At 42.5% G+C, this 18,793-nt stretch overlaps 1 protein-coding gene across 1 annotated transcript in view; it reads right to left on the bottom strand.

The window, feature by feature from the left end:
• The window catches only part of LOC133044216 (ankyrin repeat domain-containing protein 26-like), a 48,222-nt gene extending 29,852 nt beyond the window's left edge, over window positions 1-18,370 (bottom strand). The window contains exons 1-7 of the mRNA XM_061125641.1: window positions 17,811-18,370; window positions 13,252-13,366; window positions 12,915-13,088; window positions 8,726-8,832; window positions 7,073-7,210; window positions 3,650-3,717; window positions 1,031-1,064 (exon numbers count right to left, since the gene is read on the bottom strand). Coding sequence (XP_060981624.1) covers window positions 1,031-1,064; window positions 3,650-3,717; window positions 7,073-7,210; window positions 8,726-8,832; window positions 12,915-13,088; window positions 13,252-13,366; window positions 17,811-18,040 — 866 coding nt within the window. The 5' untranslated portion in view covers window positions 18,041-18,370. The remainder of the gene's footprint in view (window positions 1-1,030; window positions 1,065-3,649; window positions 3,718-7,072; window positions 7,211-8,725; window positions 8,833-12,914; window positions 13,089-13,251; window positions 13,367-17,810) is intronic.
• Window positions 18,371-18,793: the final 423 nt, after the last annotated feature.

Below are 18,793 nucleotides of genomic sequence, written 5' to 3'. Positions count from 1 at the left end.
ATAAACTTTCTTGACATGAATAAAATTTGGCCTGTTTTAAAACAGCCTTTTTTAAAAAATTTTTTAAAGATTTTTTGATGTGGACCACTTTTAAAGTCTTTATTGAATTAGTGCCAATGGTGCTTCTATTATATGTTTTGGCTGTCTGACCCTGAGGCATGTGAGATCTTAGCTTCCCTGACTGAGTATTGAACCCACACTGCCTACACTGGAAGATGTCTTAGTAACCATCTTAACCACTGCACCCCCAGGGAAGTCTCCAAAAAAGTTTTTCATTACCGATTGCTGCTTCCTTGTCTCCCAATCTATGAAATATCTAGTTAACACTCATTCTTAGTTTCCATAGCAGAGAGTGACATCCAATATATCGGCAGAGCCTAAAAATATTTGTTTTCACCAAAAGTTCTAACAGCTGAACTGAAAATCCAATTGTTGGACTGAAATAATTCTTGCTTGCCCAAACTGGAATAAACCTGATGACTTAAAACAAAGCGGAAGAATAGGCTTTGCCTTCTCCATTGTCTGTTCAAGGCTCAGCGACGAATCTGAGTTGGTCCAAAAGGGGAGCCTTGGTCCATCAGCAGGGATACTACTTATTGAGATGGCACCACTTCTCTCCTTTACTGGAAGAGGGAGTACGGGGAGTTTCCCCACAATGTCGAAACTTAAAATGTACACAAGTCAAAGGACTAATTTATATCTTTAACTTGTATGCTACACGGGTACTTCTCAGTCTCTGCTGAGGGCCATGGGAGTGGACATGGGAGCCAGGAAGGCCAGCTGTCAAATCACAGGTCAACTCATTTGAACCAGGGTCAATTCATTAACCTCCTGAAACCACAGTTGCCTAATTAAGTAAAACTAGGACACGGCTACTTTACAAAGCTGCTGTGGTGACTCTATGAGGTCACGAATGTTAAGCACGTAATGCAGTGTCTAACCCAGAGTAGAACACTCAGCAAACATTAGTTTCTCTTATTCCACGTTCCCTTAGTTAAACATATAATTTAAAACATCCATAAAATCCTACCTCCTAGAAGAGTCCTCTTCAGAACTCTCATCCGCTATTAAAGAAAAATCAAGACACATTTTAAATCAACAGAAGAACAATACAGAATATTAAAACCTCAAGACCGATGCTTTGTCTAAAAGTGTTCCTTTCAAACCACACCCGGAGGCCACACTAGAGGAAGGGAACAGTGGTTGTACTATTCTCATAGGCTCACCTAAGAATGCCTAAGAAACACTCCTCCCCTTTATAGTCATCAAATGCAAAACAAAAAAACAAAGAAAGAACTGCTGCTTACAATGACCATAATCCTAACCAAACTCCAGGAGACTGACAGACAATGATACTATACCATTAATAGAATCAGTACTATAAGCTGACAATAGCACACTTAAATAGCACAGTATTTCTGGACTTCCATTGCCTGGAGCACTGAACAGAGACTATAGGTGTCTTGCTGGGACAGGACAACTCCTCTGGCTCTTCAGTTCAGACTGAAAACACCCTATCACAGGGAAGCTTGGTCCACAGGCACGGAACTTCAGAGTGTGGTAAAGCATAGGAAACAAAGTCTTCTCTTCCTGGCCCTCTTTCCAAAGGCAAGAGAAGTATGACAGAAGTAGTCATTCCAGGCTTAGAAAGGATAATCTCTTGAAAGGGAGGTGGGGGAGGGCAAACGGGTAAAGGGGATCAACTCGGTGCTGAGAGTGGGGACTATTCTTGTAGACTTGTAGTGGTGAGATTGCAGTAGGTTACACAGAAGCTGAACGTTTTAAAAAAGTTCCATATATACACACACACACACATACACAGACACTAATATGTCTAAAAAGAATCTCTTGAGACTGTCTCCTTCCATTGCTCAAGAGTATCTGGACCACATAGAGCAGGATGGTCCAAAGAGTGCTGGGTACTAGTGAGGGCTATCATTATATCAATCCTTCCCATTATATGGCAAATGTTTATAGAAATCATGCTTTTTCAGCTTGGAAGGCATACGTCATCACATCCTAAGCTGATGAACCAGGGGAAGGCGGGAAGGATGGAGGGAGACACGGACTCTGCCTTCTGCTAAACAACGTTTCCCAGGGGTCGTCATGATCTGATGCTGGAGGGATGACTCACATGCAGTGACTCCACGGGGAGAGGAGCACTGCAAGCTTCAGCCTGGAGAGCAGGGGCAGTGAATTTTAACTGTTTTCACTCTGTGACATCAGAACAATGCTTAGGACACAAAAGACACCTGAAAGTTATCTGTTCAGTGAACAAACGAGCAAATAAATAAGCATGTTTTCTTTGAAATTTTTGTTTAGAAAAATACAGAAATTAAAAAAAAAAAAAAAAGAAAAATACAGAAATTAACCAGAGAAAACACTATGCTATTCTGAGCGTACTGAAGACCAAGACACTCTCATCTCTGTATCTCCTCTGACTAGTGTATTAAACCAACCTACAGTTCTTTGATAGGTGTTTTTGTTGTTCAGTCACCAAGTCGTGTCTGACTCTTGTGACCCCATGGACTACAGCTCAGCAGGCCCTTCTGTCCATGGGATTTCCCAGGCAAGCGTACTGGAGTGTGTTGCCATTTCCTTCTCCAGGGGATCTTCCCGACACAGGGATCAAACCATATCTCCTGCATTGGCAGGTGGATTCTTTACTACTGAGCCACCTGGGAAGCCCCATTTGATTAGATAGAGGTCTACTCAGTCAAAGGTATCCTCGGATACCCTGTACAATGTGCTAGATGCCACATCCAGTGGACCTAATGCTGTTTTTGTTAATGCAAAGTATTTCTGTGCTTTTTATTAGAACCTGCAGAGTCCCAAGTCCATCTATTTGGAGATCTATTATGATAATTTTTTAACTGATGGCAAGAGAGCATCTTGTTCTTACAAAACTATACTGTCATGACAATTGGCCAACACACAAAAGAAAACATCTGGTCCTAACGAAGTCAATCTATCTCACTCTCTTTGGATCTGTAAGGAATGAAGTTGGTAAGCTATACCGGCTTGGTATAAAAATAGGCAAAATAACTGGTTCTCAACCAGGCATTGCTTTTCTGCCTTCGGTACTATTGGTAAGTATCTTTCAGAAATAATCTCTCACTACTATGCTGCACACTGGCTCAGCTTTGCAGTTCTTATTGTTTATCATTTCTTATCCTACCAGGACGGGATTATTCAGGTTCCCAGTTTTAGTGATGGTAACTATTTTAGTGAGACTAATCACTACACAGTAACTACTAACTATTCATTCACTAAATGCAAACCATTTCTATAAATGAAAGTTCACTTTCATAAGAAGTCCAATCTGCTATAATATGACTATAGATGAAATATACATCATACTCACTTAATTTTTTTTTTTTCTGATTTACACAAAGATCTAATATAGGACTTTAGGGGCCATATTAAATAGATGGATTTCTTTTCAAAAATACTGTCTTTGATGTTAAATCACCTACAATTAACTTCTTAATCACTTCTGAATACTAGAGTATTAAGAAATTAATTTAAAAAATAAAATACACATGCAATTTATGCTAATTTTTCACAGTTCTCTCATTATTGAAACTTCTTCACTCCTACTTTTTCTATGGTAGAATCACCAAAAGTAATTCGGTATCAGATGACGTACCTGGGTTGCTCTTTTCAGGAGAAGTTTCAGGTCTCTTTTCTTTATATTCAGAAATCAGTTGGCGAAAGCTATGTATTAAAAAATATGATAAGTAATATTTTAACACTGATATGAAAAAGAACTACCAAATTCTTGGATCATTTCAGACAATGTCAGAGATAATATCAAAACTTCAATTCTCCCATACATTTCAAGTTTCTAAGTTCCATACACTTTTATTTAGCATGTAGTAAAGGAGAAAGTAAAGGTATCTTGTCACCCTGCTTATTTAACCTCTATGCAGAGTACATCATGAGAAACGCTGGGCTGGATGAAGCACAAGCTGGAATCAAGATTGCCGGGAGAAATATCAATAACCTCAGATATGCAGATGACACCAGCCTTATGGCAGAAAGTGAAGAAGTACTAAAGAGCCTCTTGAGGAAAGTGAAAGAGGAGAGTGAAAAAGTTGGCTTAAAACTCAACATTCAGAAAACTAAGATCATGGCATCCGGTCACATGACTTCATGGCAAATAGATGGGAAAACAGTGGAAAGAGTGGCTGACTTTGTTTTCTTGGGGGCTCCAAAATCACTGCAGATGGTGATTGCAGCCATGAAATTAAAAGATGCTTACTCCTTGGAAGGAAAGTTATGACCAACATAGACAGTATATTAAAAAGCAGAGACGTTACTTTGCCAACAAAGGTCCGTCTAGTCAAGGCTATGGATTTTCCAGTGGTCATGTATGGATGTGAGAGTTCGACTGTAAAGAACAGCATCGAAACATGTATATTATCAAGTGTGAAACAGATCACCAGTCTAGGTTGGATGCATGAGACAAGTGCTCGGGGCTGGTGCACTGGGATGACCCAGAGGGATGGGATGGGGAGGGAGGTGGGAGAGGGGTTCAGGATGGGGAACACATGTAAATCCATGGCTGATTCATGTCAATGTATGGCAGAAACCACTACAATATTGTAAAGTAATTAGCCTCCAATGAATAAAAATAAATGAAAAAAGAAAGAAAGAAAGCTGAGCACCGAAGAATTGATGCTTTTGAACCATGGTGTTGGAGAAGACTCTTGAGAGTCCCTTGGACTGCAAGGAGATCCAACCAGTGCATCCTAGAGGAAATCAGTCCAGGGTGTTCATTGGAAGGACTGATGTTGAAGCTGAAACCCCAATATTTTGGCCACCTGGTGCGAAGAGCTGACTCATTTGATAAGACCCTGATGTTGGGAAAGATTGAAGGCAGGAGGAGAAGGGGATGACAGAGGATGAGATGGCTGGATGGCATACCAACTCAATGGACATGAGTTTGGGTAAACTCTGGGAGTTGATGATGGACAGGGAGGCCTGGTGTGCTGTGGTTCATGGGGTCCCAAACAGTCACACACAACTGAGTGACTGAACTGAACTGAAAGGAGAAAGAAAAGGAAGATGAAGTAGTCATGAACTCGGGGTGTGTACAGCTCCAATAATTAACTAGATTTAGCCTGGCATACAGAAAAATCTCTCGAGCTTGCAAATCCTAGCTCTATAACCAACTGCTCTTTGTTCCTGGAGGAGTTGCTTCTCTTCAGTTCAAAGTCTTCCTCTACACAACTTGGATCTTACTGCCTGATTTCACAAGAGGACCGAGAGGATTTAATGAGAAAATAGACCCCAAAATGCGTGTAGAAACAGTCAAAAAATGGACTAATTTGTGCTTGAACTACTTTGGAATTCCAAGTAAAACCCAATGTGTGTTTTTTCATACATTTAACATTCAAGTGCTGCATGAAGCTGTTATGAATTCTGGTGATTAGCTGTTCTTCGTGATCTATAATTTAGGGAATCTCAGCTCTTATATAATGTGTACCTAAATTTATTTATAACATATGAACTCACTACATGAGAGAACATAATGATCCCCCATTATTACTGCAACTAATTACACCAAGACCAGAAAACTAATCACAATCAAGACCTGGCCTGGACCACTACTCTTCCTCCTCTACCTACTCAAACTCTGAGCCAGCAGATCTTTCCGACAATGATGTTTAATCTCCATGTTCCTCTCCAATTCACTTGGAAGACATATCTCTACTCTTACAGTGGATACTGCCAAGTTCTAGACAGGGCTTACCTCTCTGAATTCTTACTTGAGATTTCTTACTTGAGATTCTTACTTAATTGAACTATCTTACTTGAGATTTAGGGATTTCTGCTGAATGAGTTCCTTATGGGGCAGATTCTGAAAACTTTTAAGGTGGAGGCGGATAGGAATCCACTGGAAGATGTTCTTTATTACAGGAAACAGATCCCATAAGGGGCCAAGCATCATTAGGGAATCTCAGGCAAGCTGGCACCCACTACTCTGGGAAGGATGACAGGGAACCTGTGACCTGAGAAAAGGTGCCCCCACAGGACAGAAAGCCGCCTTGAGATACAAGTCTAGATACAAAGGAAAAAGGGAAGTCTGCTCAATCCCTGCAGGAGCACTTGACCCTCGCTGACAGCCTAAAATGGTCCCCACTGACATCTGCTAGCAGAAAAGATAAATAAGAGCCTCAACAGCACCTCATCATGAAGATCTAGGCTTACATGTGGGTTCCACATGCGTGAGGGGGGAAGCTAGGAGGCCCAGCTGCCCGAATCGAGTGCTGGTGCTTTGTTTGCAACTGTGACTGAGCGACAAGCTTACGTATGAGAACAAAGGCGCTCTCACTCTGAAGTCCACGAGTGCGTCACCTCAGAGGCTGGGGACCTGGACCCACGGCGGCGGCCTGGGAGCAAAGGTCAATCGTGAGCCCACTGCACGATGAGTTTCTTTGTTTTTCCTTTTAAAATGTTTTATTATAGGTCTTTATAGAGCCACATCCAGACTCCAGAGCCAGCTGCCAAGCAGACCCCGTCAAGACCAGCTGGGGCAGCAGTGCTGCAGCAGCAGAATCAAGGCAAGCAACAGGGTGATGGGAAAGCACTATTTCCTCCCCTCCAAGTGACTTGTGAAAGAGGACTCTCTCGTTCATCTTAGGGAATCCTCCGGGTTCTTGGAAAATTCAAGTGGAAGTGTATAGAGAGGCAAGTCCTCAAGGGAAAACACAGGATTTGCCGCTGAACTAAATATATCAAGATCCAAAGAACTAGTTAGAAATATCACAACTGTGACACTGTTCATACCCCATATCGAGAGGTCACACTTGGAATTAAATGGCTAATGTCAAGCTTTCTAAGGATCAAGGTCTACCTGTCCTGAGATGAAGCACCCCAAACCCACAGCCAAGAGAAACTCACTGGCCTTTGCTTGGCTTTCAGCTCTTGAGGGGGAACATTTCACCACCATTCTCCAAACTACCTACACCAAACTGGAACTCTCACTGGTCATGTAACAAGTAACAGTTAAAATGATATTTGGCTGTAGTTTAGTGAGAACTGGCATTTTAATGTGAACACTTACATATTAAAACTACTATCAGCAGCATATTCTTCTGCGGTCCATCCAAAAACATCTTGAGAAAAGATGTCAACACCTTGCTGAAGAAGAAGTCTGACTATTTCTGGTGATTCATGCTTGATAGCAAGCATGAGGGCTGTTCTAAAACAACAGAGAGATGACTTCAGCCTCAGGAAGTTGAGTCAATTTACTTAAACAGTGAATCTGATATGCTTTACCAAGTGAACACCTTGCCATTCCATGAAGAACTCACCATTTACAGGCTCAAGTGTTCATCTTTGTAAATCACCTCCAAGGCTAAAATGAAGGGACGGAAAAGAAGCCTCCTGTCCCATTGGGATGCCAGGTAGCAGCATTTACTATTTCAACAGTCCCTGATGGGGACTTCCCTGGTGGGCCAGGGGAAAGACTCCAGGCTCCCAATGCAGGGGGCTAAGGTTCCATCCCTGGTCAGGGAACTTGATCCCATATGCTGCAACTAAGACTTCCCACAACTAGGACCCCACGCAGCCAAATAAATAAATAAATAAATAAATGTATTTTTAGAATAATAACAAAGTCCTTAGTGGACAAGTAACGATGCTGAGGTCACTTATCTGAGGCAGGTGACTATTTAAGGGATGAATTCCCCATTTTCTCCTTAGTCTGATATATTTGGCTTCAAAGTCAGCTAGAGGTTGCATTAAGAAAAGGCTACTTGCAGGCTTAAATCAAAAATATTGATAATAATGGGAATAAAAATAGTCATGGTGGCAGTTAATGATGTGGACAAGCATGTGCTAGGCACTAAAAATGAAATACTATATATAAAATCTTTCTCACACACAGGCACCTTTGAAAGATGCACTACTATTTGTCTTTCGTATCAGGAAACTTATTTGCTGATGATAAATAACCCTAATCAGTAGGAAACCTAGGAATTGAACCTAGTCTGAATCTTAAGCCCGTCATTTTCATCTGTATCATCCATCTCTGACTTGGCTTTGTTAAAGGAACTGTTTATCCAATCAAATCTATCTTTCTTCCTTCTACCTGCATTAAAAATGAAAATATAAAAATGTACTAAAATGAGAAAGGATGAAAATTCATGAGCCCACGGGATCTGGTGACAGTGAGTACTCACCACCTTTCTGTGGCTGTTGTTATTTAGTTGCTATGTTGTGTCTGACTCTTTTGCAACCTAATAACATCAGCATTCTTCAAATGAAGTAATTTAAAGCAAAGAGTTATCCAAAAGACGAAATCGAGTCTTTTAGGTTTACTATCCATCTTTTAAAAGTATCTACATACAAAGTAGAGGTTAATGAATTCTTTTAAAAGAATTAAGAAACTCGATACTGTCATGAGGTAAACTAAAAAGCAGAATCCATATTTCATAAAGCCAATAAAACTAATTTGAAATCCCTCAGCTATTCCAAGATCGACAAAACAAACAAAAAACAGCTTGCATATGACATCAGTCAATATTATAAAGGAATATGAATCCTGCTATATATTCCTGCTATATATTGTTCATGATTCCCAGTCAGAATAATTGATTTTCTACCTATGTGAGATGATGTGTTGATTACAAATGAATCCTCTTATTCATTTAATCTTGATATTACCATCCTAGAACAGCACTGAGGGTTTTAAAAAGAAAAAGAACAATGGTACCTTTCCATCTTGTCAACCGCACGTACACTTGCTGCTTTGTCTACTAAAAACTCCACCATTTCTCCTCTCCTTTCACGTACAGCAAGTAACACTGGTGTGAGGCCATCCTGTAAAACAGGGAAAACCATTTCTAATGTACACAGTTAACCTATTTCTAAGCTGACATTAAAATCGTGCAATAGATTCTCGGAACTTAAAAATACAATGCAGAAAGTAAATGAAAAAGTGCCCCCTCCTCCTCATCGCCCTGTGCACCTTCTTTCTCTTTAACATGCTCCTCCTCTGGGCCTTCCCTGGTGGCCCAGTGGCTAAGAGTCAAGCTCCCAATGCAGGGGGTGCCGGTATCATTTAGCTACTGTATCAACTGCATATTTTAGGAACAATGCTGAGGCAGAAATATCTAATACTATCTGTAGCATGCATAACCCATCCAAGGATGACCATGAGTAAACTCAAAAGGTTTTCAGACTTGCCAATGGGAATACTATTCTCTACATGAACATGCAAAGAGAGAAACTTTTTTTTTTTTTTTCCAAAAAATCAACTGTGGGAACCCTGTTTTACTGCTTTCTCAGAAATGTCACCTGGAATTTAATCTTACTCATTCTCTCTTCCTTGCTTGCTCTTTCCACTGCCCTTCCTTAAGTCAGACGTTCTGGCTGGCAGGTCAGCATTAGCTAGATGCTAACTCCATGCAGAATGAGCGCCCTCCCCACCTTATCTTCAAAGACCCTTCTTGATGACTCTCATGTGATTACCTCCAGACCACCACGAGGAAGCTTCCAATATCCCAGAGTTCTGGTGTCTCTCTCGCTTTCCTGCTCTTAGTTAAAGATTGCAACATAAAATTACCAATAAATACACACCCAGCATTTTCTCCAGGAGCTGCTCTTCCACGAACTCTCCCTGCGCTGTCTCTTATAATCTTGTGTGTTTGTGAGAGTCATCCGGTGCGAAACCACCACAATGAACTTAAAAATTCTAACTTGAAAATTTCTATCCCGTTCTTAATAGATTTTTTAAAATATGAAATCAATTATAGATTAGACTGTCTTTAAAACCTTCAAATATTTATCAAAATAAACTATCAATCAAAAATTGGAAACTCAAATGCTTATGGATGGAAAGCTGATGACCTGAGTAAGTGAAAAAGGCAGGTGAGACTGGTAACCCCCAAACACACATCCCATACAGAAGGGGTGGCCTCTGTATGCAGATCAAACAGTAGGATGGGCTCAAGGGGGCCCAGATTTGGTCCTTGGAGAAGCCTGAACTTCTGCATGAGCCTCGTCAATTTGAAATGTTGACTCAATGTGTGGAGGTAAACTAAACATACCCAAGGGCCATATTTGGTCTATTGCCCACTTTTGGTTTTATCTTTGCTGTTTCCAAACAGGTGGGTATAAAGCAAATATTTATTTGTGAAACCTTTCCTTTCTCTAGTATCATATGTTTCACAAAACAGTGGGTCCCAATATGTAGTAAATAAGCCTACTGAGACTCATAATTCAATTAAACATAAATTCTTTTAAAAAGACTCATACATCACAGTCAAGAATGCTTCCACTGCCTGTTGAAACTACAAGCTATCTCTAGAATTCTTCTAGATTGTTAACCAAATGTAGAATGAGTTCCTAAGCCCGCTGAAAATAAGTGCTGAAAACAATTCCCCTCTCTACTGTTACTAACTTTACGGGTTTTAAAGCTCTCCTCTGCTTATGCCAGGGATCAGCAATTCTAACAGACACACTGCAAGAGTCTGTTCTGTAGCTGACACCAAAAAAGGCTCACTGAGTTACTATTACTGCATTCAGGAAAACCCTGTTGGTAACAAACATCTGTTGACCTAATGACCTGGATGATAAGAGAAGGTGTAAAATCCTTAAAGGGTCAGACTCTACAGATGAAGTGACTTCATCATGAGCAAATCTCTAAAGACTCTCGGAATGTCACTGAATGATAAGTGGTTGGAAGGAAAAGGAGTTATCATTCCAGCCCATAGATATTGCCAAAGGTACTCCTTTTAGTGTCTCGAACACAGGGGCAGAGAAAAAGTCAGGCTAATGTTGTTGGAAAGGAGGGAGCTGATGGAAGTAGCTAGCACTGATCAAACTCCAATGCTTCTAGAGACTACTTTCTTTTGTGAAGGGTGCACTTAGAAATTACATGTGTTCACTCCATAGTTATTCATCAAGGATTGGATCAGAATCTCAAGGAAATAGTTCTAAACTCACACATCCAAGTGTTCCTCGATTTACTCAGTCAAAATCTTCAGGGAACAGCCTAGGCTTGTAAATTTTTTAAATAAGTTTTCCCAAATAATTGTGGTTCACCAGCAGAATATAGCTGAGACTTAGTGCAGGAACCACTCCAGTCTCATCTCTTACTCACAGAGCCAATCCCTTCTCTTACGTGAGGGTGTGAATAACAAAGAAAAGTGTAAGAGGTAATAGTCATCAAAACTGCAATTTTTTAGGTTTCCCTGGGTAAACAGTGGTAGAACAGGGACTAGTAAACCCAAAAGGCAATCTGATCTCATTATTTATAAACCCCTTCCTTCCCATCAAGACATTCTAGACGGGAGAGCAGAGTCTAGACTCTTATCTAAGTGGATGGTTCTGGTTCTGCCAGAACAGGATAACATATCAGTTAATTATTTGTTCTTCTCTCTTAATTCCCACTTAATTGCCACCTGTTCATTGCCAGTCTGCTTTGCTCAGAGTCTTCTTAAAACTGGCACCTAGGCAAGTTTACAATTCACTCACAGTCTTTCTCGAAATAATAATTATTATCCCTGAAAACTGAAAAGCACCTCACAGAAATATATAAACTGACAGGAATAAAAAGTACAAACTAAAATCTCGGGACTTCCGTGGTTGTCCCGTGGCTGGGTCTCAGTGCTCCCAGTAAAAGGGGGCCTGGGTTCGACCCCTGGTCGGGACACTAGATCCTACATGCTGAAACGAAGCCCAGCACAGCCAAATAAATAAATATTAAAATAAATAAATCCTCTTCTTGGCATTTCCCAACTGCCAAAATTCTGGCCTGACTTGCACTTTTCACTTGCTCGCTCCTTTTCCTTTCCTTCGCCCTCTTAAGCTTTGGGCAGTGACAGAGAAACCGTGCTTATATAAATCATTTTCCATAAAATGGGAATCTGTCAACAGCAGCAAGATTTCTATTGTGTTGTAAAATGCTTTATGTTTGTAGACAAAGCCTACTGAGGCAAATTTTCTTTACTGTGTTATTTTAGACTGATTCGAAAAAAGAAAACAAACTTAAGTGGGGGAAAGTATTTGGAAAATGTTTTACCTTTAACAAGTACAGTGTTAGCATAAATCCCGGCCATAAACACATAAAGGAATGCTTTACTCTCTAATGCTTGAGAAATATCATGATTGAAAGTGAAATCTTAGACAACTTGGTTCCTTCAAAATACTTTCACTCAGGGAAGACTGGAGCTTCCAAACATGGAAAACTGAGCCCACCTGTGCAAGTGGGGGAAGGTCGTAGCGGGGCTACAGAGGCTGGACTTCACAAGCTTCCTGAAGAAAGAGCAGGAGGGGCAGCTCCCCAAGCACATCTGCAACCCCGCCGAGCAGCTCCCCGGGACTGAGCGCGGAGGACCCCGAGGTGTACCTGGTGAACCAAGTGGTCACCAACCAAGTGAACGCCCTTGCTGGGTGTCAAACATGACCTGACCTGCCTAGCCGGATCTCAGAACCAGGGGTCCTGGAGAGTGCAGGGCTCCAGGACTGCTGCCTCCCAGGCCCACTTGCACTCACCAAGCTCCATGATGGGCACTGGGTCTCCTTCCTCCTCTGCCCACCCCCAGCGGCACACAATCCCCGAGCCCCTGGAAACAGCCAGTCCCCACATCACTTCCCTCCCCGCAGGCCTTCATTTCCTGTGGGCTCGGAGCCTACCACCCACTCCCACACATGTTCTCACGGAAAACCTTCCTTCTGGGGTAGAAGGGTGGCTGGCAGGCAGAGCTCTGTCTTTTCTGGGGTCACTGACTTTTTTCACCCCTGCCCCCTGACTCAGGTTTAGAATTGTTTCCATGCTAACAGGGCCTCATGGGCACTATTCAGTTTACCTATTTACATACTGTTGTAAATAAAACACTTGTAGATTAAAAAAAAAATACTTCACAAACATTTGGTCAATAAAGTTAGCTGACCAATACCTTGTTCCTGGCTTCTATATGGGCGTTGTAGGAAAGCAGCTTTGCTGCGAGTGACAAATTCTGGCAAAAGACAGCGTGGTGGAGCGCGGTGTTGCCATTGTCGTCCGTGAGGTTTGGGTCGGCGCCGTGCTCCAGCAGGAGAGTCGCGCACTCCTCCTCTTGGCATTCTACGGCCTGTCAGCGTTGTGCCAAGAAACAAGAGTGTGAGTTCTAGGAATTCACAGTAAACAGTCCACAAGCTTCACCAGTTCCCTCTATTTCAACGAGATCAACTCATTGTTAGTCTCAGTAGTTAAATCACACCCATCTCGTGTGGACATGGCTCGCTGCCCCATACCTTCATCAGCGCGGTCTTGTTTTCACTGTCACAGAGGTTAGGCAGGCATCTTCTCTGCAGGAGGAGAGCCACCACCGCTGGATGGCCATTGGCACAGGCCAAGTGGAGGGCAGTCCTACAAAAGCAGGAGCAGTTTTTAGGAAACTGTAGTGTCACTCTTTTAAAACAAACAACTGTTCATGTGATTGAAAACACTCAACAGCATGGTACGCCTATCCCTCTAAAACAAATATTTTGTTTTCTTCTGGAGAAAGAGCAGCATTTATTAGCTTTAGCTCCTCTTACACAGTAAGGAAAGAGCAATCTACTTGAATAGAATGCGCAAGACCGCGAGATTCAGCTCAGCTTGGGTGTGAATTTGACTTTCACTCTGTCACTTATGAGCTGTCACTCAGCCTCTTTGTGCCTCAAGTTCCTCATCAACAAAATGGAGAGAGAGTAGTCGTTATCTCACAGGACACCGCTGGGATGCTTAAATGAGATCCATGCACAGATAACTGCCATGCTTAAATGAGATCCATGCACAGATAACAGCTGGTAATTGTTAGATTCGAATATCAAAGTTACTACTATTGCTACTGTCTTACAAGGACAACATCTGAATGAAGTCAAAGGATATTACAACTCCTTTGCAGATATGTTTTGAGGATTAGAGACAACATTGTACTCTGATGATTCTAATATGCTCATTTTCTCACTTTTTAGCGTCTCTGACATTGGAATATAATTTATAATTCACAGGCTTTACAACTGTAAATTATAGCATTTTTGTTTGTTCATTTCTCGTTTTTCTGTTGGTCTAATTACCATGAGGGGTTTTCATCTAAGTTTCTTTAGAGATGACGTATGTTATATGTTATTATATAATACAGGTCACAACACAGTGATCCACAACTGTGAACGGTTACACCGCATTTAAAGTGACTATAAAATATTAGCTATATTCCCCATGTTGGACAATATATCCTTGTAGCTTGCAGGATTTTAGTTCCCTCACAGAGATCGAACCCTGGGCCCAGAGCAGTGAGTCTTAACCACTGGACGGCCAGGAAATTCCCAAGATTCCCTTGACTTCTGAAAAGGCTGAAAGTTGCCATAGGATACCAATCCTCACAAATAAATTAAAAGTGACAAATTATTTTTATCTGTGCCACATTCCTATGAGTGCCAGAAAGATAAACCCTGTCTGCTCACCCGACTTCCCTACAGACAGCTTGCTCTACAGAGATTTTTAAACTTGGGGGGTTGCTAAATCAACTTTCAGATTTGTTTTTTGTTTTTTTTTCTGGTGTGGAAACCCAGGAAAGTCCAGAGTGTTTGCCTTTGAAATCATTCTTAGAAAAGTCTCTGGGGTAGGATATGTGTATACTTACAACTGATTTATGATGTTGTACAGCAGAAACCAAGACAACACTGTAAAGCAATTACCATCTAATTAAAAAGATATTAAGGTTAGTAACCAGTAGAACAAGAAAAAAAAGGTCATTGTCAGTACACAAAAAATGTATCAATAGGAATTTCAGTTTTCTTCTGGTACTTTTCTCACCCTGTGTATTTCAAATGTTTGATCCATACTCCATTTGAAACTTTTTGGTGAGATAAAAATCTAGTTACTTTTCTCTTAATAGTTACCAGGTTATTTCTCTACCATCTACACATCATTTATCTTTACTAATAGAAAACGTCATCAAGCAAATTTTGATAATCTAAAAGGGCAAATCTTTGCCTACTATACAAAACTTCCGATTTCATCACAATTAAAGACAGCATGTGTAACGCAAAATCTTTAAAACCACGATATGTTTATTTGGTTTAAATATGGAAAGACCATATATCCTAAGAAAACGTCTTCCTATTCAAAAACACATTCAGCTTCCTACTTCAAAGCTGTCTTCTAAGGTCCTTCAGCAAGGAATATATACACATAAGTGTACAGTGATATAAAATGGATATTGCATTGTATCTGAAGAATTTTTAACCCAGAAGCTGACCTGTCATGGGGATTATTTTTCTCACTATGCAGTTTTCTGGAATATATAACATTATGGTATAAAAATGTGTACATTAAAAATAAGATGCCAACAACCTCAAAAGTCTGCCCACTGCCAATATCCACAATGGACGATCCATGGGAAGAAGAGTTTTCATAAATCACATGAGAAAAACAATGTGAAAGCCAGGGAGTTCCAGAAGATTTCTTGAGGGCTATAGAACTTGAGAGCTCTTACTCATGAGTACACCATGTTAACGATGCATAACAACAAATGAAAAGGAGGAGAAAGAAGAGGAAAAAAAGATGCTATTCACGTTTTTTTTACATTCGTGATGTGATTAACACAGTACCTGACACAGACTAAGATTTTAAGAAGCTAATTCATTGAGCATGGTGGTGCTTTAGTCACTAAGTCGTGTCCGACTCTTGCAACCTCATGGACTGTAACCACCAGACTCCCCTGTTCATGGGATCTCCTAGTCAAGAATACTGGAGTGGATTGCAATTCCCTTCTCCAGGGGATCTTTCCGACCCAGGAAAGATCCGAACCCATGTCTCCTACATTGCAGGTGAATTCTTTACCGACTGAGCTACAAGAGATAGGATCATTCTGGAATTCTATTAACAGTAAGCTAAAGAAAATAGAGCAGAAAGCCTCTTCATCAGAAGAGGCAGAATGGTGTAGGGGTTAAAGACACGGGCTTTGGACCTATGGGCTTACATCCCAGTCCTACCACTTCAGCCTTTCAACCTTGAACAGACGACCTGAACTTTCAAACCCTCAGTTTCGCCATTGTTGAAATGGGGCAATGGTCTCCATCTCTGAGGCTGCTGAAGACTCATACTTGTGTCATTTGCCCGGGGCCTGGTACCTAGCCTCCTTGAATGTGAGTGGCTTTCACTGTCATGGAGACAGAGCAGTAGCACTGACTGCATCCTACTGGATGCCAAGCACACAGTGGGTCTCCTTTTATAGCAGCCAAGCTGAGGCTGAGGGGTAGCAGGCACAGGGTAACATGGATAGAGGTCACTGCCTACAGGACGGCTTATGGGCTCTAAGGTGACACCCCCGAGGCCGAGGCCCCATCACTGAACTGGCTGTGTAGAATTAGGCAGTCACTTCACTTCTCTGGACCTTTGTGTCCTACTCTGTCACTGCTCAAGCTGTGTGGAGTATGAAATGAGACACCACACATAAAATACTTGGCCCAGGGCCTAAGGATGGTGGTGATGGTCATGCTTTCCCCTGTTGCCCTTACCACAACTCTTCCTACCCCTTCTCACCATGTTCTGCCCAGCGCTTTAGTCCTGGGGCCGCTGCTGTGGAGCATCTGGGCAAATTTGCTTTCCCTTCTCCAAGTCCTGGGCTCAATGCCAGTCTGTACCAGCCTCAAGACACTGCCCATTGCAGCATTCCCTCACATCTCTGTTGCTTCAGGTCTCAGTTCACAATCAGAGATTCCTTCCATATACCCATGTTACCCACTTTACCGTAGGGAAATGGGCCCAGAGAGGGCACAGTTCTCCCTTAGAGACACACAGCAGAGTGCATTCCTGGATGGGTTGTGAAACTGAGGTCTTTCACTGTCTCGTCTAGGAAGCCTGGATGTGGATCCCACAGTGCACTGCTGGGCCAGGGCCAGGTCAGCACCATTTACAGTAAATACCAGGCATACCACATCTGCCAGTCCACCCCTCATTACCCACACACTGCCGCTCTTCACTAGATTCCCTCTCCAATGGGCGTTATGCAGGGCTTGGGGGTCACAGAGTACACAATAGGACAGTCACACATTATCAAGCCTTCAAGGGGGCCAGGCCCACCCCCACCCCTTCACACAGCACCCTTTCTTCGGGACCCCATCCTCAATTCCACCGCTCTTCTGCCGTTGTTAAAGCCCCTCCCCGTAATTCAAGCCCGTCCATAGACTATGGGTCCCTTGCGCGCCTCCACGATACACTCTAGCCACACCTCTTTCCCCTCCGTGGCCGCTCCTCTCCGGCCACTGTCCTCTATCTGGTCGCGCTCCAACCCCTAACCCCGCCTCCGGACTGACCACGCCCCTTGACAAACAGCCCCGCCCTCTCCATCAGGCCCGCCTCTCAGTTGCAACTCAGGTTCCCTCTGGCCTCCCCATCCCGTCCCTCCTCTCTGATACCGCCCCTCGGCCCGCCTCTCCCGACTGCGGCCTGAGGGGCTCCCCCAGGCCAGTTAACCGGGAGACCCACTGAACTCCTCCGTGGGTCTCAGCGAGCCGCCCTCGCGTTCACTTAAAGGGGAGATGCCGGCGAGGGTGGGCCCACACGACCGGCTTGAGCCCCGCCTGGGCGCCTGTGCCTGCTATTCATGTTTTATTTAAGTTCTGTGATTACTGACATTCAGTTAAATAACTTTAAAACGGCCAGTAAAGTGCTCTATGAGGGGAATTATAAGCGGGTCCGAAACCAGCTAAGGCTTTTGCAGCCTATCAAGTCTGTGGGGCGCTGGATCCCAGGAAGGTGTCCAACAGCCTTGGAGGGGAGACTCACAGGAGGGACCCCTGCCAGGCCCCTCCTCCCCGCTTACCTGTTCATCTTGTCCTTGTCGTTCAGGCCACTCTTCCCGAGCAACAGCACCTGCTGCACTTTAGCTACGCTGCCTACGCTGGCAGCTCTGTGGATCTTTCCGAGGTCCTTGTCTCGGATGCGGTACCCGGGCTGAAAGTCGATTCTATGACTGCCGTCTCTCCCCGGGCTGATGGAGGAGCCGAAGGGCGAGCTGCCCTTCTTACTCCTGAAGCCAAAAGTCTTCTTCATCACAGAGCCTGCAGACTCCAAACACACCTCACCTCCCCCTCGGCTCTTCACAGGCCCCTAAACCCAACAGGAGCACTAGAGGTAAGCCAGAGCCGTCCCGCCACAACCTCCCAGCTGGGAAGCGCAACGGTTTAGAACCTTACATCCCAGAATGATCGTTGCTAAGCAACGATCGGTGCTAAGCAACACGTTGCTAAGCAATGTGTTCACCTCTAAACACATTGCCTGGGTGCCAGAATGCCCAGGGTGCACGTGCAAGAACTGGAAGTGCATTTTTTGAAAGAAACAAATAATATCAATAAAGCCTACCTAAGGTAAGAGGAAATGAGAGGAAACGGAAATAAACACAGAAAGGAAAGCGACATTACATCAGATACCTCAGAAGTAAAGAAGCATAATCATGAGGGACTATTATTATTGATGAACAATTACAAACTGGAAAACTTAGAAGAAATAGATAAATTCTGAGAAACATACATGCTGTCAAGACTAAAACAAGAAAAAATACAAAAGTAGAAAAACTCAAAACTCCAGTAACAAATAAGGAGATTCAAACATTAATGAAAAAAAAAAAAAAACTCCCCAAAGTTAAAAGTTTACGATCAATCGGATTCAAAGCTCAATTCTACCAACATTCAAGTAAGAACTAAAAGTAAGACTATGCATAAAAACACTTGACAAAATTCAAAATCCATTTATCATAAAAAATTTCAATAAAATAGAAATTTACTCAATACAATAAAGGCCATTTAT

This window comes from Dama dama, chromosome 23, assembly GCF_033118175.1.
Source record: "Dama dama isolate Ldn47 chromosome 23, ASM3311817v1, whole genome shotgun sequence".
Lineage (NCBI taxonomy): Eukaryota > Metazoa > Chordata > Mammalia > Artiodactyla > Cervidae > Dama > Dama dama.
The sequence above is the reverse complement of the archived record's forward strand: the minus strand, read 5'-3'. Positions and strand labels throughout refer to the sequence as shown.